The sequence below is a fragment of the Oncorhynchus mykiss genome, chromosome 14 (assembly GCF_057628025.1).
Source record: "Oncorhynchus mykiss isolate SJ-2025 chromosome 14, ASM5762802v1, whole genome shotgun sequence".
Classification (NCBI taxonomy): domain Eukaryota; kingdom Metazoa; phylum Chordata; class Actinopteri; order Salmoniformes; family Salmonidae; genus Oncorhynchus; species Oncorhynchus mykiss.
Genome location: NC_143035.1, coordinates 14,200,901 through 14,224,574, shown reverse-complemented (window position 1 = coordinate 14,224,574; position 23,674 = coordinate 14,200,901). Strand labels below are relative to the sequence as shown.

Below are 23,674 nucleotides of genomic sequence, written 5' to 3'. Positions count from 1 at the left end.
TAATTCCATATCCATTACCAACATTATATTGTGAGAACATTTGACAGCTCTGTTGATCATGCTTTAGTCATACAAGAGTTACAAGAAAATCCAGTATACATCTTTATTAACAGGTTACGTGATAAGATAGCTTTACAGTTAAAAGAAGAAACCAGATGAAAACAGCGATGACAAAAAGCTACTTCAAAATACTCAGCTTCCACTTGACACCATTTCTCATCTTTGGGGGTGGGGGAGTCTCTGAATCTGCAAAGAGGAAACGTGTATACTATATTAATAAACTAAAAAAGGGAATACGAACATTTGATTTTAGCACCTAATATTACTAAACAAATGAGTAAATTGTGTATGTTCAATAGTAATAAATAGGATAATACTACTAAAACGGACCTTGGGTTGATGAGGGTCTTGGCTGTTGAAATGAAGCCATGATGCTGTTGGCTGTGGAGTTAGGACCGGTAATCTGGAGAACAAAATTAAAACACAGGTTAAATTAACTCCTAAGAACAAGCCTGTGTGTGTGTGTGTGTGTGTGTGTGTGTGTGTGTGTGTGTGTGTGTGTCTCTCTCTCTCACCGGAGCCTGACTCTGCTGAAGACCCTCCTGCCACACCTCAGGAAGGGCCACCTCAATCATCTGGAGAGCCTCCCCATAGGCCTGTTGCAGCCTCCCCGCCTGTCCGTCAAACTGGAACAGCATTAGGCCCTTCAGCAGGCTGTGCACCTCCTCTGCAGGGGCAGAGCATAACACTGTCAATCACACAGGACCTGCCCACATGACTCTACCTATCAACAAGAACGTGCGTCTCCTACCTCTCATCTTGTCCACAGAGTGGATGATCTCTGCCAGGGCATGCAGCAGAGCCATGTCCTCTAGGGGGGTCCCTTCCTTCAGACTCAGCTTCTTGCGCTCAGCCTTCCGGCGATTCTTAGACGACCTCCTAAGAGACAGAGGTTAGTTCCTATCTCATACTGAGACTACCGACATCTTACTACCAAGTCCCAACCCCACATCCACCCCCCACTAGGTATTTCATGCAATTCATACAGATGTGTAAAGGGCTGACTCACGAGGAGATGCGGGAGTTACTATGTGAGTACTTGGACCCGGCACGGCTGCCGGACATCACACTACTGGCCTCTGAGTAGAGCTCTGCCTCTGGACAGTCTGGGACATCCTCATCTTGAATGAGAGAGGGAGACAGAACAAGGGAGAGAAAGGGAAACAAAGAGAGGGAGGCACGTCAGTATAACATGGACAAGCCCATTCTCAAAGCCCCTTAAGCTATTACAAAAATGATATGTGTGTAAGTAATGCTGGTTTACCCAGTAACTCCAGCCTGGCCTTTTCCTTAAGCTCCCGTACCACGGCCAGACGGGTTTTGTGACGAATGAACATCACCCTCTGAGCTTCCAGGTAGGAGGTCTGAGAACTACATGCTTAAGAAAACAGTGTTCATAAAACCAATGTATATACATTTGGTGCCATAAAGATCACAAATAACAAATATATTGCACACTGAAACATCATTAGCACTATCATGAAGAGCATTTAAATTCACCAATGAAAAATTGGGGTTTTACCTTCCAAGAGAGCTGGTTTGAGGTTTGTTTCAATGATGTCTTGTCTGTTGTACAAATACACCTAGAACAGACAAAAGACAATGTCATTTTGTCTTGGGAGGAGTTTGTAGAGCATGTTGTACGATGGAGGCCATCTTGTTAACTCACCAGTCGAAGTGCTTCTTCCCAGACTGCACCTGTGATCAGAGCCGAGATGGCCTCCTCACAGTCCTTAGCATACTGCTCCAACAATATGGCTGCCTCCGTATATCTTCTGAGCTCTATCAGTTTCTCTGAAACAATAGGGGGAAATATGAAACCAAATGAGCAACACGTTTTGAATCGACAACACAACTTTAAGACTTCATGTGTTGGCGCTGAGTGCCAGGACGTCGGTAGGACAGTACCTGCCAGGTCCCTAGCCAGCAGTGCCAGCTGGTCGGGTGGAAGGGGGATCTGCTCTGCCACACAGAGGGCGTTCCTCCAGCTGGCACTGCCCACGAAGGCCTGGAGAGCGCGGACCGCCTCGCCGCAGCGCCACAGCAACAACCCTGCCTGCTCCGCCTGCTGCTGCTCCACCAGGTACTCAGCGTAGGCACAGCTCAAGGCCTGGACAGAGGTTAGAGGTCAGGGTTGGGAGGTCAGAGACATAACAGTAGCACACAGTGTGGCTACTTATTTAGTAATGTGTGAGAATGCATTACCTTGTACTGAGGGCTGTCTGTTGGATAGAGCCCCAGGGCTTCACTATACAGCCTCTGGTCCTTCACCAGATTTAGGGCCTCGGTGAAGTGCTCCTCACCTGGTACAAAAACAACAACAAAAAACACACCCAGTCTAGGTCATTCATTTCAATTATGTAATTGTCCTCTTAATGAAATGCTGAGGGCTATTGCATTACACACTCACCACACTTGCTGAGGTGGTGCAGGGCCTTCCTGTATCTCTTCAAGTGTTTGTCGATGGTGTAGCGCTGGTAGTTGGGCTCTAGAGTCTTCAGCATATTCAGGAAGGGAAGGTACTCTTTGGGGTCCTTGAATGTTTGGGAGGGCAACAGATAATTCATCTTTAATACCCATGAAAATAAATTAAAGTAGCGGCGTTTTCTCCATTTGCAGTGATCGTCCCTCAAAGTTTCTGCAGCAAATGGCTTCATCAGGGTAACTACAGTGCCTTGCGAAAGTATTCGGCCCCCTTGAACTTTGCGACCTTTTGCCACATTTCAAGCTTCAAACATAAAGATATAAAACTGTATTTTTTTGTGAAGAATCAACAACAAGTGGGACACAATCATGAAGTGGAACGACATTTATTGGATATTTCAAACTTTTTTAACAAATCAAAAACTGAAAAATTGGGCGTGCAAAATTATTCAGCCCCCTAAAGTTAATACTTTGTAGCGCCACCTTTTGCTGCGATTACAGCTGTAAGTCGCTTGAGGTATGTCTCTATCAGTTTTGCACATCGAGAGACTGAATTTTTTTCCCATTCCTCCTTGCAAAACAGCTCGAGCTCAGTGAGGTTGGATGGAGAGCATTTGTGAACAGCAGTTTTCAGTTCTTTCCACAGATTCTCGATTGGATTCAGGTCTGGACTTTGACTTGGCCATTCTAACACCTGGATATGTTTATTTTTGAACCATTCCATTGTAGATTTTACTTTATGTTTTGGATCATTGTCTTGTTGGAAGACAAATCTCCGTCCCAGTCTTAGGTCTTTTGCAGACTCCATCAGGTTTTCTTCCAGAATGGTCCTGTATTTGGCTCCATACATCTTCCCATCAATTTTAACCATCTTCCCTGTCCCTGCTGAAGAAAAGCAGGCCCAAACCATGATGCTGCCACCACCATGTTTGACAGTGGGGATGGTGTGTTCAGCTGTGTTGCTTTTACGCCAAACATAACGTTTTGCATTGTTGCCAAAAAGTTCAATTTTGGTTTAATCTGACCAGAGCACCTTCTTCCACATGTTTGGTGTGTCTCCCAGGTGGCTTGTGGCAAACTTTAAAGGACACTTTTTATGGATATCTTTAAGAAATGGCTTTCTTGCCACTCTTCCATAAAGGCCAGATTTGTGCAATATACGACTGATTGTTGTCCTATGGACAGAGTCTCCCACCTCAGCTGTAGATCTCTGCAGTTCATCCAGAGTGATCATGGGCCTCTTGGCTGCATCTCTGATCAGTCTTCTCCTTGTATGAGCTGAAAGTTTAGAGGGACGGCCAGGTCTTTGTAGATTTGCAGTGGTCTGATACTCCTTCCATTTCAATATTATCGCTTGCACAGTGCTCCTTGGGATGTTTAAAGCTTGGGAAATCTTTTTGTATCCAAATCCGGCTTTAAACTTCTTCACAACAGTATCTCGGACCTGCCTGGTGTGTTCCTTGTTCTTCATGATGCTCTCTGCGCTTTTAACGGACCTCTGAGACTATCACAGTGCAGGTGCATTTATACGGAGACTTGATTACACACAGGTGGATTGTATTTATCATCATTAGTCATTTAGGTCAACATTGGATCATTCAGAGATCCTCACTGAACTTCTGGAGAGAGTTTGCTGCACTGAAAGTAAAGGGGCTGAATAATTTTGCACGCCCAATTTTTCAGTTTTTGAGTTGTTAAAAAAGTTTGAAATATCCAATAAATGTCGTTCCACTTCGTGATTGTGTCCCACTTGTTGTTGATTCTTCACAAAAAAATACAGTTTTATATCTTTATGTTTGAAGCCTGAAATGTGGCAAAAGGTCGCAAAGTTCAAGGGGGCCGAATACTTTCGCAAGGCACTGTATTAAGTACGGTTTACCTGCAGTACCATTCTTCTGTCACTGACCTTTTGGGACTTCTCAGCTACCATGAGGACCAAGTCAAAGTCGTAGGTGCCCAGAGAGTGTTCATACAGCTCGTTGACATTGACTAGGAACAACAGGTACTTCAGAGCCTCCTCCGCACTCACCGCGTTGGCTGCACCGGGTGGGTTCACTACAAATACACACAAACACATGGATTTTCAGATATCTTGTTAACAATTTCGTATTGCTCTTGCTGATCTGCTTTGTGACCGTTTTACCTCGAAGCTCGTGGACTTTCTGCAGGGCAACCTCCAGCTCAGGAACAGTCTTCTTCACATGTGACGTCAAGATAGACAGGCAGTACCTGTGGGTGATAATGACAATATTACACTCAAAATGAAGCGTAAAGGAAACACGATTTGAGTACAATGCTAGTTAAAATGTTCTGTAAATAGAGACTATACAAATCAAATTGTATTGGTTTTCATTGACAAAAAGAATAACCTGTATCAAGAGCGCACTCACTTGTGTTGGTCCATAGATTCCATGGTGCAGCGTAGCGCATCACAAACAATATCAACCTTTTTCCCACAAGCCCCGGGCGCTGACTGGCCTGTAGCATTCGATGGGTATGGGTACATTGTCGTAGTGGTATCTTCCTCTCTGTAAAATCAAAAAAGAATAAAACTTCCACATTAAAATGTCCTATACATTACAAAATGGCCGTTGTTTGTTATTGTTGTAAAATAAAAATGGTTATTACTTGAGCTCTGTGAGGAAAAGGTTGATGTGGTTGATAGAGTCTAGCTGTCTCAGGAAGGTCTCCACGCTCTCTAAAAACACCTGCCAGAGAAGAACATCATATAGAATTAAACTTGCAGTCACGCGATGATATGGTTTGTGGTCCTCCCACTACGTCTCCGGAAAGCATACAAGTTATTAGGCTACAGACGAAATAAATGATAATGAACTTCACAGGGTGGTGAAAGTGCAAGGCGATGAGCTTCTCCATTAAATACTGAGGGTCTTAATTTGGTGGCAGGATGATCGATGCTTGACTGCCATTTGACAAATAAAAATATTCTCTCTCTTATCAATAATAACCTCATGTAGACTAGCCTACCCGCACTGTATCTGCGAACTGTTGGCTAGAGTAGACACATTTGATATTTAACACAACCGTTTTTGTGACATCTAGTTTGTATGTGCCATTCCACACCAGAAGGTCAGACGGGTTAAGGTGAAGGAGAAGTGAATGGGTGGCTTACTAACCTTGGGGTTGTGGTCGTAAATCAGGTTGAGGTTGATCCGCAGCTTCCTCATGCACTCAAAGGCCTCTCGGAACTTCTGACTGTCCAGACACTTTCTGAGCTGAGCCAATACCAGCGCTCGATGGTGGATGGTCTCCAGGTTACCGCGAGGCATCTGCAGACACGCACGTGTCATACTCACCATCAACACGACCAGGGATGCAGTGCCAAACAATATGGGTAAACGCAATGAGGTAAAATAATCTGGGATTGCAATCTGTTTTTATGACAGACAGAACAGTTCAGACCTGCAGGATGAGCCTGGTGTCCTGGGGGACCACAGTGACGATTCTGGAGCCCCTTTCCACCCTGCGGAGAGTCTCGTCATTCTGGTCATTCTGACCTCCGTCTGCAGCCAAGGCCACCTGCAGTCCTTTGACAGTGAGTGTGCTGAGTCGGAGGCAGCGGCATGTGTGCGAGTGTGTGGTGAGTAGCAGGAAGTCATCGTAGACCACGAAGGAGGAGACGTTGGAGGCCACCTGTGGAAGAAGAACAGAGGGAGGCAGTGACACAACCAGATTGGTCAATAAAGCTGACTGTTTCTAATTAACATGACCTGGCTTTGCATTACATGTGGCTGCCAAGCAGCTACATTTAAGTAATAAGTGTGTTTACATCAATCATAATGGTAACTCTGCCTTTGTGCTGAATCACCAAGGTAAAACAACAGACCTACCTCTGTGTCGTCAACAAACAGGTGAGATCGGTCTGTAAGCCCCAGCAGATGCTCCTGTTGACATTACAAGAAATCCCCTAGATTTGAGACCAGGAGGTAGGTACTTTTGGCACAATCAATATTATCAAATCAGCAAATAATAGTAAGTGATTTTCGGTGACAGCAGTATTCAGTTGGACTATACCCTTACCTTTTCTATAGTACAGAGGGCCGTCTGCACACAGGGATCTGGGAAGTTGATGCTGTAGCCTGTCGCGTCCTGCCAGCTCACCACACTAGGCTTCAGGGAATCTGGGGACATACACAAGGCTGCTCATGCTGGAGGCATAGAAAACATCTCATGATAGCTGGCTCAATTCCACAAGCAAGTCTACAAACAATATTCTCATAGCCCAGGAAGTAGTTCACGTACCCCAGAGGAACTTCCTGATCTGGCCATCCTCCAGCTGCAGGGCCACTGTGCCCGTATTGGAGCTGTGACACATGCTGATAACGTGACCTTCAACCTCCACACGTGACCTGGGGATACAAACAGTTAGGGGGACCTTCTGACAGTTGGTAAAAAGCAGCGTTGTCGTGATTTATTGTTCTTTCTTACTTGATCTCCAGGGTTGACTGGGGGCTCTGGGCCTCCGAGGGTCCCAGGATAAGCAGCGTGGACTGGGACGGCCCCTCTACACTGCCCCCCACCCCCAGGAACACATCCCCCCTCAGCCACAGCAGGAGACGCAGAGCCAGGGGCAGCTCCTGATCCAACAAAACCCTGCACACAATACAGCCACAATGTTAGGGCGCAATACAACTTTAGCGTGAGGGTCATAAATGAAAAAGCTTTGGAATGACTGTCCAGATTGTACCTGTAGGTAGTCTTTAACTGAGGAGCGTGTGTGATAGATCGGAATCCTCCCACTCTGGCAGTAGGGTCACTCTGGTCCCCAGTACCTGAACAGACAACAGAATTAAACACAAAAGTAGCTGGGATTTATGTACCCAGTACCTGTCTTAACAATTAATTAACAGCACAGTGTGAGTGGGAAAAGAGATGAAAAGGAAGAGGAAAGAGGTCAGAGAGATATACAGAGTGTACAAAACATTAAGAACGCCTGCTCTTTCCATGACATAGACTGACCAGGTGAAAGCTATGATCCCTTATTGATGTCACCTGTTAAATCCACTTCAAATCAGTGTAGATAAAGGGGAGGAGACAGGTTAAAGAAGGATTTATCTGCCTTGAGACAAGAATTGTGTATGTGTGCCGTTCAGAGGGTGAATGGGCAAGACAAAAGATTTAAGTGCCTTTGAACGGGGTATGGTAGTAGGTTCCAGGCGCACCGCTTTGTGTCAAGAACTGCAATGCTGCTGGGTTTTTCATGCGCAACAGTTTCCCGTGTGTATCAAGAGCTGTCCACCACTCAAAGGACATCCAGCCAACTTGACACAACTGTGGGAAGAATTGGAGTCAACATTGGCCAGCATCCCTACGCTTTTGACACCTTGTAGCCCCGGTGAACTGAGGCTGTTCTGAGGGAAAAGGTGTGGGGGGGGGGGGGGGGGGGCAACTCAATATTATGAAGGTGTTCCTAATGTTTGGTATACTCAGTGTATGCATCAAGAGAGTAGGGGTGAAGAGAGAGAAGAGTGATGGCTGATCAATTAGAAAGGAGAGGGCAGATGCTCAAAGCTTCTGGTGGCCCACCTTGACCATAGACTAGGATGTGTCCGTCGGCGGTGAGTGCTGCCAGCTCATTGGTTCTCTGGGGCTGGCGGTGGAAGGTCACCAGGTTGACAGGGGCAGGCAGCTGGAGCTCGTAGGCACACATGGGTGGGGGCACCACACACTGACGAAATGTCGACACTAGGACCTTGTCTACAAAGAGAAACAGTCACACAAACACTATACTTTGAAATACTTGATTAAGATTAGTGAAAGCAGTGGGAGGTGCAACCATATTTTAACCTATCCGCTCACTTATAAATTAGTGATCACCTCCATGAATGCAGACGGATAGGATGCATTTCAAAGATATTGGAAGGTCCCTATCTGACTCACCTCCATCGATCACAGCCACGTTAGCGTTGTCCTGCCCGTCCTCCCCGTGGCTGCGGTCAGTGCTCCAGCCCCAGTCGTAGGTCAGGCTAGCCCAGCCTCGGGTCACCAGGTGCAGCCCCAGGGGCCTCTCAGGATCCCAGCTCACGTCGGCTGGCGCCCTCTGGGGGTCGCTGCCAAAGTATAGGCTCTGCTTCAGGTACCAGTGGTAGTTACCTACTGTCCACAGCTGAACTGGGGGAGGGAGAAGGATAGGGAGTGAGGCGGATAGGGAGTGAGGCGGATAGGGAGTGAGGCAGGGGTAAAAATAAAATAAAAATATGCTGGATGTCACTCCAGATCAGTTAAAGGGATACTTCAGGATTTTGGCAATGAGGCCCCTTATCTACTTCCCCAGAGTCAGATGAACTTGTGGACTCCATTTGTGTCCGGTAGTCTCCATCTGTGTCCGGTATGAAGTAAGTTGCTAACAGGCGCAATCGTTAACTAGCATTAGCGCAATGACTGGAAGTCTATGGGTATCTGTTAGTATGCTAGTAGGTACCCATAGACTTTCAGCCATTGCGCTAACACGAGTTAGCATTGGCTCTCAAAACTACCTCAAACTTCCTTCATACTGGACACAGAGACATTTGGTATTTAATTAGAATACCCATTAGCTATGTTGCAAAAGCAGCAGCTAATCTTCCTGGGGTCCACACAAAACATAATGACATGAAAATAGTATCTACGAGTTCACCTGACTCTGGGTAAGTAGATGCATGGCCTCATCGCCAAAATCCCAAAGTATTCTTTTACAATAAAAAAAAATCTGCTTAATAAAAAGGCAACACATTGACTGAAAGATACTGATTAACCCATATTATAAATGTATGAAATAATGCTGGGAGTAATGGGTAGAGATCTTACTGTATGTGTTGACTTGGCCCCCCTCTTCTTGTGTCATGTCCTCTAGCCACACAGCCAACACAGTAGAGTCGCTGTTCCACAGCAGTGCCTTCACCTGAAACAGTCACACAGATCTCGGATCAGCTTCCCTCCCCAAATCCTAAACTGAACCATTGGGAGCAAAATGCTAGACTGATCCTAGATCAGTGTGTTGAGTAGAGCTGGGACGATAAACCAAATTCACTGACACCGACCACTTATTGCAGGCACTGCTGATATCGTTCATTACCACAGGTATCGAGTATCACAGTATGAGTCATAATACCCATAAAACCTAGTGGTCAAACAGGGAAATGGTTCCAATAATTTCCCCCCCATAAATGTTTCCCCTTAGCCCTTATTTTAAGTGTTTCTAAAATCCTGTGTTCCGTGTAGGGTTTACCCTAGCGAGATGTTTTCATAACCACGTAAATCTCTCTTGGACAAGGTGACTTTTATCAATATATTTTGCCTGTATTTACCCCCCAAAAATGAAATGCTAATTAGCTGCTAATGTAACCATCATAAAGAACTACAAATACCATGAACTGGACGAGGCTGCCGAATCGAGGCAAAGGTAGGAATCTTTGGATTAGCTATCTAACGTTAGCTACATATAGTAATGAATAAATTGGCTACATTTCTTAAAAATGGACAATTCTGTGAACTGTCTTCTGCAAGTTTTAAATTGTCACTAGACCTGTTTGCAAAGGTCTCACATGGAGATGACCTGCAGGAGCTTACAGATTTTGTAGTTTTGCATGTTGTCTTACTTTAAGGCTAAATAGTATTTTCAAATCTGAGAGTAAATCGTGCCGAATATATTGAGAAAAGTCACCTTGTCCGAGAGAGATGTACATGGTTATCAAAACATCACACCAGGGTCAGCCGACACGAAACACAGCCCTTACTTTAAGCGTTTCTAAAATCCCCTATGGGAAAAATGAATGGTGGAAAAACGATTTGACCACTAGGTTTTATGCGTATTATGACACCACCACTGTGGGGTTCTATCCTAGCGAAATGTGAAGTTTGAAATGAAATAAGTTTGCTAATATGGTTAGTTGTTAAATGGGACAATTGAAAGCTACAACATTCAAAGCAGTAGCAGTAGTTTTAAGGGTAATATAAAACATTTAAAAAACTGTGAAGACCATTTATGTTATAAACCTATCGTTCTATTTATCATTATTGCATCAATTCAGGAAATGTATCGCAATATGGATTTTTGTCCATATCGCCCAGTTTTCGTGTAGAGTATTTGAATGACCGACCTTGACCTGTTCTTTTCCAAAGGGCAGGGTGAAGTCCCCGTGTAGGAGCCCATTCTTCTCCATAAACACCACACTGTGCTTGTTAGGATGACGCTGTGTGGCTGCTATCAAACTACCTGACGGTCTGAAACAAGGCATTGGTTCCATAAGGTTCACATGCAAACCATGTTGTGGTATGCATTGTATTTAAGTTCCCTAAACCATAATACAACAAGGTGGTCAAAGATGTTGAATGATTCTCCACAGAGATCTTACTTCCAACACAGTGACTGCTCCAGACCGTTGACGGTTTCACTTGTTGACTGCAAGACACACTCTCTGTTCCACACTCTGACCTTTCTGGCACCTGAAACATCACACATATGCAATGCATGTGATACCAACACAATCTACAGTATTTATCTTTTTACAGTAATTGTTTTTGTGAAAAACACTGATTCTCACCAGTCTGGGGGCAAACAGAGCTCACAGCGAAGAGCTGGCCATCTCCTCTCCACGTCACCCTCGGCCTGCGGTCGTCCCAGGACATGGCTGGCTGCACCTCCTGTCACAGAGAGGGGCGAGACAGTGAGACCTTCATTAAATAGAGTTCAACTGCTCTTAGGATGAAAGGTGAATCATATTCCTTACTATGGTCTTCTTCTGGGCAGCGTGCTTGCCCTCTGAGCCATGGAACTGGGTCTCTTTCTTCCCCCAGCCCACTGTAATAAACTTCCCTAAAACACATAAAAAGCATGTCAGTCAACCAAAGGCATAGTGTGCATACACAGGAATATTTACATTAGGATCCCATCTTCCAATTTTAGGTGCTCTTAGCACCCCCCAACTCCCTCTCTCTCCATGTCAGAACCTCACAATCCATATGTAACCGATGTCAAATGGCTAGCTAGTTGGCGGGGTGCGCACTAATAGCTTTTCAAATCGGTGACGTCACTCGCTCTGAGACCTTGAAGTAGTTGTTCCCCTTGCTCTGCAGGGACTGTGGCTTTTGTGGAGCGATGGGTAACGATGCTTCGTGGGTGTCAGTTGTTGATGTGTGCAGAGGGTCCCTGGTTCGAGCCCAGGTAGGGACGGAAGCTATAGTGTTACACATACACATATGTCCATATACACATACACATACACATATGTCAAGTCCACACTAAAGACACACCTCTTCACACAGGCTTACCCGGCTTTTATCCTCCGTCTAGTTCACTTCCCTGTTTAGTCTGTCATCATGTCTAGTGCTCTCCCCTGGTTAGTCTGTCATCATGTCTAGTGCTCTCCCCTGGTTAGTCTGTCATCATGTCTAGTGCTCTCCCCTGGTTAGTCTGTCATCATGTCTAGTGCTCTCCCCTGGTTAGTCTGTCATCATGTCTAGTGCTCTCCCCTGGTTAGTCTGTCATCATGTCTAGTGCTCTCCCCTGGTTAGTCTGTCATCATGTCTAGTGCTCTCCCCTGGTTAGTCTGTCATCATGTCTAGTGCTCTCCCCTGGTTAGTCTGTCTTCATGTCTAGTGCTCTCCCCTGTTTAGTCTGTCATGTCTAGTGCTCTCCCCTGTTTAGTCTGTCATGTCTAGTGCTCTCCCCTGTTTAGTCTGTCATCATGTCTAGTGCTCTCCCCTGGTTAGTCTGTCATCATGTCTAGTGCTCTCCCCTGGTTAGTCTGTCTTCATGTCTAGTGCTCTTCCCTGGTTAGTCTGTCTTCATGTCTAGTGCTCTCCCCTGTTTAGTCTGTCATCATGTTTAGTGTTCTCCCTGTTTAGTCTGTCATCATGTTTAGTGTTCTCCATGGTTAGTCTGTCATCATGTTTGGTGTTCTCCCTGGTTAGTCTGTCATCATGTTTGGTGTTCTCCCTGGTTAGTCTGTCATCATGTTTAGTGTTCTCCATGGTTAGTCTGTCTTCATGTCTAGTGCTCTCCCCTGTTTAGTCTGTCATCATGTTTAGTGTACTTTTATAGGTTTTTATCCTGCTGATTATCTTGTGTATGTAAAGAAACTTTGGGTCTCTTGAAAAATAAAAACATCTGTCCTACCCTCTCCAAAGTCATCCTGATGGATCCCAACCTCTATGATTGGTTCAAAGTTTTTGGTCATCATGATAATGGTGTCCTGACCTGAAAAGTATCAAGAAAAGGAAAGAAAAGGAAGGAAAGAACATTACTTCTGATGGCTCATGATAGACCCCATGAACAATAGACCATAAGTGAAGTAGGTCGATATACTGACCAGTGGTGAGAGTGACCAGCTCCTGGTCCGGGCTCCAGCTCATGGCTGTTAGACCACTGTTCACACTGCCCACACACTCCAACTAAAATGGACACACACACGAAAACAAAGGCAGTACAAACCTGCTATGAGTAACAGTGTTCATCTTTTGTAATTTCAATAAACAGGGTTATTTCTACAGTGTTGATACCTGGTTAGTGCTGAGGTTGTAGAGGATGACATCACCAGTGGCTGTAGCAACACACACAGACTCCTGGTCTGGTAAATCCTGGATACCAACAACTGTCCCACTGCCATCCTCTGGAAGGTAGCGCTCAGCTGTCAACGACACCTCATTCATCACCTGAACATGATGGGGAGATTAATAGTTGAATACAGGGTGTTCGTGATGGGCTGGTACAAAAACCTTTACCCGGTGGGACTCCAGGACCATGATTGAAGAACACTGCTATGTGTAAAGTACCTGGCCAGCTCGTGGGTCCAACTCGGTGATGGAGTATTCTGAAGCGATGAGCACCGTACGGGTGTCTGTCCGAACAGAGAAACATTGCGGCGTGCCCGGGCCCTGCAGCTCCGAGCAACGAAGGCTCTTCAGCAACCTCAAGTTCCGCATCACACCCTTTAGCTACCTACCTAACAGTAAGCAGATGCCGACAAGACGTATTGGTTAGCATCTGTACTCGCAAGCTAGCCGATATGGTAAGGTAACGTTAACTAACTCTGCGTGGAGAGACAAGTCATGTTATTCAATAGAATATTTATAATTGTATCATCAATAAAAGCTGTGACACACAAGTAACCTACCTTTGCGTAGCTTCAATAATATTTACAAACGCTGCTGCAGCTGCGATTTCAATTTGTTCACCTTTCAACCCTGACGTAAAATGCTGAAATGAGTAGACTCTTATTGCAACGTCTCCCTCTTCCTGTACGGGGGAAAATGGCATGACTTTGACGACTGACTCCGAAAATAGGCTAAAGTGGTGTAGGCAGTGCAGTGTAAGAAATATATATATTGTCACGACCCTGGGTTTATAAGCGCGGCTTTCGACTCTGCTGCTCGAGTATGCTTTTGCTGCACAGTCGATAGCGCGCTGGATTTTGGACTAGAAGGTTGATGGTTCGAGACCTGCTCCCTGCGGTTTCATTACAATATATACAGTGGCGATTTTAGCATGCAAATCTTGGTGGGAGGAAAAAAAGTGGGATGCATGCCAGCAAAGCCCCTACACAACACTAAACAATACATGAATTGCACCACAACGGTGGCAAACGATGCCCACAAACTGTTAGGGCCTACATAAAGCTGTCCCAACAGCAGAGTCCCAACACCTTACCAATGCTACACCTGGCATTCAGCGGAGCCTTGTCTGGCAGCGAAACAGTTTCAGCCTCATTTACTGCCTTTTTAAAAAACATCTGATATGACATACTTGCTTAAACATATGTGGTTTCTACTGACAATTTTGATCTACACATTATGGCATAAGGGAACGACAAGCGGAATAGTCAATATAACTAGTTGTTCAGCACTTTGAAATGTACAGCGACAGAATTCAGAACATGGGCCGTTCTCGGTGAACTCCCTGTACCAGCCAGAACCATAGGATAAATAAATGGGGCATATAAACAGAAAATGAAACATCTTACAATATTTGATTATTACTTTTCTCTGAAACAGGTTATATGCTATTTGTGCACCACCAAGTGAGAACAGTAGGTGAAATTAAGAGGTGAAAATAGATCAAATGATTAGTGTGAGGCACATTGAACGCCGTTTGAGTCTTTGCGTGTCAAAAAAGATACACGCCATAACACTATTTGACGCATTAAATAAGCTTTTAATTGACACGTCAAATAACACATTTCTATTATAGAATGTTGTGTGTGCCGAATTTGCATGTGCAAGCCAAGCACCACAACTACTAACGTTATGTGTTTACAATACCGCGTTGTTGAAAATAGACCAAATGATTAGGGTGAGGCACATGGGCTACTAACAGCTTACTCCATCCACAACATACACTTAGCCAAAAAAAATACAAAATAATAATATATATTTAATAATAATATATATATTTGTGTGTGTATATATATATATATATATATTTGTGTGTGTATATATATATATATATATATTTGTGTGTGTATATATATATATATATATATATATATATATATATATATATATATATATATATATATATATATATATATATATATATATACATACACACACACACATATTATTATTTTGTATTTTTTTTTACTTTGCGAGAAGCAAATCATTTAGCATTCATTGCACCGACTCATCTGTGAAATGGATGAATATGTGTGTTCGATATGTTACATATGACTCTCCTACATGCGCGCAAATTGTATTGTTTTTCATGGCAGCAACCGATGTTTAGCTGTGAATGTTTTTACCTTGTAACTTGCATGGGAAAAGTGAACCACACTTGAAATTGAATGTACAACCACTATAGAGACACAAGTGCGTCGACGCGAATGCCTTCAGTATCCTATGTTATTATCAAAAATCTCCGACCGTGTTCAAGACTGAGAACTCATGAAAAACGAGCTCCGACTGAGAAAAACTGTTTTGAACAGTCAACCTACTCGGAATTCCAAGTCCGAAATTCGTGCGGCGTTCCTGTACAAGTCGGAACTAAGAAACTCGGAAATGTCCGACATGCTAACTGGTTGTAGTTATAGGTCGCGTTCAGAAAGTGGGATTTCCTAGTTCCGACTATAATATGAACGCGGCATCGGGCAACTTTCCAGAGCTCCGACTTTTCGACCTGAAGATCACTGGTGTCATGATTTGACCTCGTTTTTTCCGAGTTCCCAGTTGTCTTCAAAGCACCAATATTTAGACAACTGGAGAGAGACGTTTTTTGCCAGTGAAATTTCCGCTGCCAGTAAACAGCGCCGACGTGCAAGCCTAAGGTATGTAAGCTAGTACACACCTCTGTTCCTATATTGTGAAAATGTTTCGGAAGGGAACGAACTTTACTAGCTTATGTTTTAAGTCTAAAATAAGCTAACTCAAGCAAGCATCAACTGCAAGTAATACATTGTGTAATGTATTGAAAATAGCTTGGCGCGCGCCACCGCCCTATTCCAAGAAGCTCTAGATTGGCGTTGGTTTCTATCGCGCCTGGATCAACCTGTAGGTCCTTGGAACTAATTTTGTTGCTGACTTTCGGGATCCAGTGAGCATTCCATGGCATGTTATTACTTGGAGAAGGAGTTTAAAACGAGTAGGTAAATATTTCATTTACTGTAGTTTTTACATGTGACTGTGACATTATGGTATAAAGACGGCCATATGTTCGAAATTTCAAGATGGTTTTCAAATGTGGTCATATTTCAAGTGTGTGTGTGTGTAAAGATTTTGAAGTGTCTATTTCTACAATTTATGACCTCAGTGCTTTCAAGACAACTGGGGACGAAAAAACGAGGTAAAACCATGATGTTACTTATCTTCAGGTCAGAGCTCTTGAAAGATGCCTGTGTTTCCAACTTGGAATTCCAATTTGGATGACAGATTTTTCAGAAAGAGCTCGTTTTTTAAAATGATTACCTAGTTCCCAGTTGTCTTGAACACAAGTGATGCTGCAGTCTAACATGTTGACCACACTGTTGCAAATTCAATGTACACATGCATGTTATTCAATCATTGCACCCACACTGCTCATGAGCATCTGTGTGGCCAGGTGCTAAAATATAAATAGTTTTTTTAGGAGGATATATCCACCTGCCATCTCCTCATTGGTTTTTAGAAGCATATGCCCAGGTGGGTGATTGAAAGATGAACGAAGGTCCACACTCCGGTGGGTTGTAGTAATGCTGTAATGTTGGTTGCCAACCGCCATATAATATTCTTCTTTAGATTTTAGTCAAAATAAGAAAAAGAAGCTTGAAGGAAGGAGGAGAGAAAACGATAAACCAAGTGTTTCCCGGTATATCTGTGGATTTATTGTTGGAATAGAGGACCTTATGCATTTCAGGTAAAATAACAACCCAATGTTTATATACTAGGACAAATTTGCTAGCAATAACAAGCTAGCTAGCTAAATTGGCATAAATGTTTAATGCTTTTTGACCTGTCCCCAAGTTAATGTAATTGGTTCAGAGTTTGTTTTGATATTTCAACCTGCGTGTCCTGATCACTTCCGGTGTGGGTGAACAAAAACAACTTGCCGTGATGGCACTCGCAGACGTGCGGTTTGGTCAGCATGTAAGGCACTACAGAGGCGTCACTACAGACCCTGGTTCGATTCCAGGCTGTATCACAACCGGCTGTGATTATGGTTTGGCCGGGGTAGGCCGTCATTGTAAATAAGATTTTTTTTCTTAACTGACTTGCCTAGTTAAATAAAAACATTCAGTCGGAAGTCTAGGATTTAAAATCAGATCACATTTTAGTTATCACATGCTCCTTAAAAAACAGGTGTAGACTAACAGTGAAATGCTTACTTAGGGGCCCTTCCCAACAATGCAGACAGAAAGTAAATAGAGAAATAATAGAAAACTAAAAAGTTTAATACACAATGAGTAACGATAACTTGGCTGTACACACGAAGTGCCGGTACCGAGTCGATGTGCAGGGGTACGAGGTAATTGAGGTAGATATGTAACTAGGAATAAAGTGACAGATGATAAACAATACCAGCAGCTTATGCTACGAGTAAAAAAAAATGTCTTATGTCTAGGGGGTAGAAGCTGTTCAGGGTCCTGTTGGTTCCAGACTTGTTGCATCAGTACTGCTTGCTGTGCGGGAGCAGAGATACGTCTATGACTTGGGTGGCTGGAGTCTTTGACCATTTTTAGGGCCTTCCTCTGACACCACCTTGTATAGAGATCCTGAATGTCAGGGATCTCGGCCCCAGTGACGTACTGGGCCATGCGCACTACCCTCTGTAGCGTCTTGTGGTCGCATGCCAAGCAGTTGCCATACCAATTGGTGATGCATCCAGTCAAGATGCTCTCAATGGTGCAGCTGTAGAACTTTTTGAGGTCATTGCCATGCCCTCTTCACGACTGTTGGCTTGTGTGGACCATGTTAGATCCTTAGTGATGTAGACAATGAGGAACTTGAAGATCTCGACCCGCTCCACTACAGCCCTGTCAATGTGAATTATTATTATTATTATTATTATTACACCTTTATTTCAACAAAGACCAGACTGAGACCAAGGTCTCTTTTACAGCTGGGCCCTGCATATACATGTTTCCACATACCGTTTAGATACAATGATTAAGAAACTACACAAGACAAACAAACGATCACAGATAACACAAAAAATACATTTACACATTAAATGGAGCGTGCACAGCCCTCCATTTCCTGTTGTCTACGATCAGCTGCTTTATTTTGCTGAGGGTGAGGGAGATGATGTTGTCCTGGTCTCTGCCCTCCACCCTATAGGCTGTCTCATCATCGTCAGTGATCATCGCTAGCACTGTCGTGTCGTCTACAAACTTAGCAATGGTGTTGGAGTCGTGCGCGATCACTCAGTCATGGGTGAACAGGGAGTACAGGAGGGGACTAAGCACACATCCCTGAGGGGCCCCTGTGTTGAGGGTCAACGTGGTGGATGTGTTGTTGCCTACCCTCACCACCTGGGGGCAGTCCATCAGGAAGTCCAGGATCCAGTTGCAGAGGGATGTGTTCAGTCCCAGGGTCCTTAGCCTAGTAATGAGCTTGGAGGACACAATGGTGTTGAACTCTGAGCTGTAGTCAATGAAAAACATTCTCACATAGGTGTTCCTCATGTCCAGGTGGGAAAGGGAATTGTGAAGTGCATTGGAGATTGCGTCATCTGTGGATCCGTTGGGGCGGTATGCGAATTGTAGTGGGTCCAGAGTGTCTGCGATGATGGTGTTGATATGAGCCTTTCAAGGCATTTCATGGCTACATATGTGAGTGCTACGGGGTGATAGTCATTTAGACATTTTACCTTGGCGTTCTTGGGCACAGGGAATATAGTGGTCTACTTGAAACATAGGTATTAGACTGGGTCAGGGAGTGGGTGAAATGTCAGTGTAGACACTTGCCAGCTGTTCAGCGCATGCCCCGAGTACGCGGCCTGGTAATCCATCTGGCACTGCGGCTTTGTGAATATTACTTACTCACATCGGCTATGGAGAGCGTGATCACACAGTCATCGGGAACAGCTGGTGCCGTCATGCATGGTTCAGTGTTGCTTGCCTTGAAGGCTAAGTATTGGCAATCGGCGATTTGTATCAAAGTAGCAAAGCCGAAGACTTTGTTTTGTACAGTGCCCCTCGTCACCACAAATTACTTCAATGATGGCAGTCTCCATCTAAAGTATGTAGCGAATGACAGAGCAGTGGAAGAATTTAGTGCAAGTCGTAAGACTACTTGACAGACAGAATAGCAACACCAATAGAGCTACAACACCCCTCATTTTGAAATGACATGGTCTAGTATGCTCAGTCCCCTTTATATTCACACAACCAATGACCGGTGCATGAGTATTTATTATGGTGTGTGATACCCAGGCCCTGTCCAGACACAACCCCTAGCCCCTTCTCTCAGACACTTGTGGAGATCTGAGAGTCATTGATAGGTGGTGACATGGTGATAGCTCCACCCTCTAACAGACTTGGTATACTTTTTGCCATATTGCTTACACCTGTCCAATCCTCTCAAATCTCCATAAGTGCCGAGGATGTATGAGCTAGTGGTTGTTTCTGGACAGACCCCACAACCCTGTGGGTTTGTGGAGGACGTTCAGCACATCACTTGAGGCATTGGTTGGATGTTTCATTCCATTGCTGGACACACCCTATCAGGCCAATCACCCTAACCAGGTAGTTCTTGTTCTTCCTCAGAATATGGTTGTGAAAAGTTGGAGATCTGCTGTAAACAGTGAAAGGATATTTACATGTCTACTATTCACACACTTGCTTCGTTCCAGATAATTAAATGTGGAACTGTTGACTGACTTTGACTAGGGCCAGATCTTTAGTTGAGCAATATACAGTGGGGCAAAAAATGTATTTAGTCAGCCACCAATTGTGCAAGTTCTCCCACTTAAAAAGATGAGAGGCCTATAATTTTCATCATAGGTACACTTCAACTATGACAGACAAAATGAGAAAAAAAACAGAAAATCACATTGTAGGATTTTTAATGAATTTATTTGCAAATTATGGTGGAAAACTTTTGTTATTGACCAAATACTTATTTATCTCAATACTTTGTTATATACCCTTTGTTGGCAATGACAGAGGTCAAACGTTTTCTGTAATTCTTCAAGGTTTTCACGCACTGTTGCTGGTATTTTGGCCCATTCCAACATGCAGATCTCCTCTAGAGCAGTGATGTTTTGGGGCTGTTGCTGGGCAACATACTTTCAACTCGCTCCAAAGATTTTCTATGGGGTTGAGATCTGGAGACTGGCTAGGCCACTCCAGGACCTTGAAATGCTTCTTACGAAGCCACTCCTTCGTTGCCCGGGTGGTGTGTTTGGGATCATTGTCATGCTGAAAGACCCAGCCACGTTTCATCTTCAATGCCCTTGCTGATGGAAGGAGGTTTTCACTCAAAATCTCACGATACATGGCCCCATTCATTCTTTCCTTTACATGGATCAGTCGTCCTGGTCTCTTTGCAGAAAAACAGCCCCAAAGCATGATGTTTCCACCCCCATGCTTCACAGTAGGTATGGTGTTCTTTGGATGCAACTCAGGATTCTTTGTCCTCCAAACACGACGAGTTGAGTTTTTACCAAAAAGTTATTTTGGTTTCATCTGACCATATGACGTTCTCCCAGTCTTCTTCTGGATCATTAAGCAGGGGGACACGTCTGGCACTGCAGGATTTGAGTCCCTGGCGGCGTAGTGTGTTACTGATGGTAGGCTTTGCTACTTTGGTCCCAATCACTAGGTCCCCCCATGTAGTTCTGGGATTTTTGCTCACTGTTCTTGTGATCATTTTGACCCCACGGGGTGAGATCTTGCGTGGAGCCCCAGATTGAGAGAGATTATCAGTGGTCTTGTATGTTTTCCATTTCCTAATAATTGCTCCCACAGTTGATTTCTTCAAACCAAGCTGCTTACCTATTGCAGATTCAGTCTTCCCAGCCTGGTGCAGTTCTACAATTTTGTTTCTGGTGTCCTTTGACAGCTCTTTGGTCTTGGCCATAGTGGAGTTTGGAGTGTGACTGTTTGAGGTTGTGGACAGGTGTCTTTTATACTGATAACAAGTTCAAACAGGTGCCATTAATACAGGTAACGAGTGGAGGACAGAGGAGCCTTTTAAAGAAGAAGTTACAGGTCTGTGAGAGCCAGAAATCTTGCTTGTTTGTAGGTGACCAAATACTTATTTTCCACCATAATTTACAAATAAATTCATTAAAAATCCTACAATGGGATTTTCTGGAGAAAAAAAAATCTAATTTTGTCTGTTGAAGTGTACCTATGATGATGTTTTGTATTTGTTTTCTATGCAGGCAGGCAAACTTCGGAACAATCTTTCTTTTGAAAGTTATTACAGCATTGCGTGATGGGCAATGGTGTTCTACACTGCCTTTTTGTGTACCACATTTATTTATATATATTTTTTAAAACGTGTTAAGAACCCAACATTTTTAATCAACCAGGTTGTCACCGAAATAATTATAAATACAGTAACCTTGTGGTTTTTTTTTAATGCCAATACTGTTTTCTATGCTTGTTTTCACTTAATACTTTGGGATACAGGTGCACTTGTAGTCAGAAAGGCCTTTTTTTTCCCATGTAGGCAACAGTAGGCCTACACAATTTTCTTCATAACCCGTTTCATATTTTGCATATTCATATTTTTCATTAATGCATTTAATTAAAGTCTCTTTTTTGGTGTACATTACACCATTTCTTTCATAGTCTTGTATAAAATGCATTATGTCGAATTTTATTATGGTTGACAGATTGGAGACAAAATGCCCAACTTTACTTATTTTATTGTGTGGTATTGATGAATGTATTTGATTGGGGAATGTGGATACATTTTTATGATGGAAAATTACAATACACACCATAATACATGCACACAAACACTTACACACACTTTGTTTTTACTCATGTTATAGCCTATTCTTGACTTATGTATGAATAATAAAAAAATATATATATATTTGTATCTAGTTGTCATGTATTCATTGTAGTTTACATGTTTCAGTAATGAATAACATGGTTAATGGTCCTTAGCTTTGGTATATTTGACATGTTTATACATATTCTGTATTTCCACCAAAGAAAGCCATAATTAATCAACACAATACTGTAAATGATGGACAGTACCTGTTATAAAACAGAAATTGCCCTCTGTAAATAAATGGTGAGAAATGCTCAGTCTGAAGCCATTCGGCTATGGGTTTCACAGTCCTATAATAATGATACAAGTTATATCACTTTAAAAATAGTTTATTTACAACCTATGTTGTATAAGATGTTGGGAATAGTGGCACAGGACAGTCTGAAATTAAACGCCCTAACCCTAGGCTGTGTTCAATGTCGGCAGCATTTTCCAGTGAGAAATGCTCAGTCTGAAGCGATTTGGCTATGGGTTTCACAGCCCAATAATAATGATGATGATAATCCAAGTTAAATCACCTCAAACATGGTTTATTTACAACCTCTGGGGTATAACATGTTGGGCAAAGTGGTATTGGAGAGTCTGACATATAACCCTTAACTTGAGTTCAGTCTTCACCTAGCCTAGCTAGCTTTGTCCTTCATGACAGGGAAAGGCCTTGATTCTAGGCCGTAGAAAATCCTCCATCCATCTCATTGGATCAGAACAGGATGGATTAACAGTGATTCATATTACTGGTTTGCGTCCTTAAAAAAAAGATGGTTGTGTTTTGCTGCATTATTTATCTACCCATATGATGTGGATCATTGTCAGGTTATTAGATGTATAAACTTTAACAAAATAACACCGTGGTTATAATAACACTTTAAACGGGTAGTTTTGTAAATGTGTAGAATGTGTTTGTTTCAGATCCACACAACTCATGTAATTTAGAAAGAGAGGATTTTCTTCTGAATAACTGATCGGGGCATTGCACATTCAGGCAACTTTGATGTAAGGCTTGATCACACCCGTAGTGACGACTTCTATCCATCACGCCCATTGTTGCTTATCCATTGTTCACTAGATATATCAATGTAATTACAGAATGCTTCCCACCACTTTATGATGTGAGCTGGACGTGATCCCAAGTCTGCCACCAGTGTAGCGAAAGAAAGTGAAAGCTGGGACTCAGACCAGGGCTCATGCGTGGCAAAGTGAGCTCTAATGGCTGTTGCCTTGAAAGATGAGTAGGCATCTGGGCAGAGGCAGTAGGCCTACAATGCTGGTATTTGCCTTGTTACAGTAGCCTAATTATAAAACATGATTGACACGACCGTAATAATCATCATGAAATGGCCTTGGAAGTGCCATAAGTGTAAGCCAACATAATTCATTATTTTACATGAACCTGTTTAACTGCATTGATATGGCTTACTTGATCATAGTTCAGACTCGTTATAGTTGCAAATACCATGCAGTTGCACCAGGGGAATTTAAACCAGTTTGTTTGTTTTTTGTTGCTGGTCTTCTGTTTCCCAACATTTATTGATGAATTGATTTCCCATCGTGAAAATGGATCCCCATTCCCCAATCAAATACCTTTTTTTTATCGATACCACAAAAATAAACAGACAAATCCAACTTTTTACACCATTGGCAACCCTCATGAAATCCGACATAGCACCAGTATGACCTTTTCAAAAACCCTGTAGAGTGATGCAAGGAAAAACATGGCAAAAAGATTAGAGCCACAAAGTGTAACACTTTTCTAAGCCAATCATATATTAGT

General features: G+C 43.3%; 2 protein-coding genes across 23 annotated transcripts in view; one reads left to right on the top strand and one right to left on the bottom strand.

The window, feature by feature from the left end:
* Positions 1–89: 89 nt before the first annotated feature.
* Positions 90–15,732, bottom strand: elp1 (elongator acetyltransferase complex subunit 1). 2 transcript variants are annotated; one of them, XM_021561296.3, is made up of 35 exons: positions 15,222–15,732; positions 13,599–13,720; positions 13,258–13,427; positions 12,985–13,137; positions 12,795–12,876; positions 12,602–12,682; positions 11,214–11,299; positions 11,028–11,127; positions 10,839–10,929; positions 10,584–10,707; positions 9,292–9,385; positions 8,386–8,616; positions 8,032–8,202; positions 7,193–7,277; positions 6,934–7,098; positions 6,748–6,854; positions 6,526–6,626; positions 6,336–6,389; positions 5,908–6,138; positions 5,622–5,774; positions 5,113–5,192; positions 4,875–5,012; positions 4,628–4,713; positions 4,391–4,539; positions 2,471–2,594; positions 2,266–2,363; positions 1,969–2,170; positions 1,730–1,854; positions 1,583–1,643; positions 1,325–1,438; positions 1,070–1,181; positions 812–939; positions 576–727; positions 391–463; positions 90–246 (listed from the first exon to the last, which is right to left on the bottom strand). In XM_021561296.3, exons 3-35 carry the CDS (start codon positions 13,405–13,407, stop codon positions 179–181), a joined length of 3,969 nt encoding a protein of 1,322 aa, XP_021416971.2. In that variant the 5' UTR covers positions 13,408–13,427; positions 13,599–13,720; positions 15,222–15,732; the 3' UTR covers positions 90–178. The 2 variants fall into 2 exon arrangements, with proteins under 2 accessions (XP_021416971.2, XP_021416973.2); XM_021561298.3 differs by lacking the exon at positions 13,599–13,720 and having other exon boundaries at positions 15,222–15,525.
* Positions 15,474–23,674, top strand: part of LOC110488868 (TBC1 domain family, member 2) — a 26,470-nt gene continuing 18,269 nt past the window's right edge. For 2 of the 21 annotated variants that reach the window (XM_090198416.1, XM_021561303.3), the window contains exon 1: positions 15,474–15,743. Coding sequence is in view for 8 of the 21 variants with exons in the window: in XM_021561300.3 (XP_021416975.2) it covers positions 16,021–16,061 (41 nt within the window). In the remaining 13 variants the exon portion in view is untranslated. Of the gene's footprint in view, positions 15,744–15,791; positions 16,062–16,540; positions 16,594–23,674 lie in introns of those variants that run through there. The other 19 variants (XM_090198435.1, XM_090198427.1, XM_090198430.1 and 16 more) reach the window with 17 other exon arrangements.

Excerpts from the sequence above, each read along its gene's own strand:
- elp1 (XM_021561296.3), bottom strand. The coding sequence starts at position 13,407 with ATGCGGAACTTGAGGTTGCTGAAGAGCCTTCGTTGCTCGGAGCTGCAG. Across the intron at positions 11,128-11,213 it reads CTGCCCAGAAGAAGACCATA|GAGGTGCAGCCAGCCATGTC; the intron begins GTAAGGAATATG and ends TCTCTGTGACAG. Across the intron at positions 6,855-6,933 it reads CAGTCAACCCTGGAGATCAA|GTCACGTGTGGAGGTTGAAG; the intron begins GTAAGAAAGAAC and ends TTGTATCCCCAG.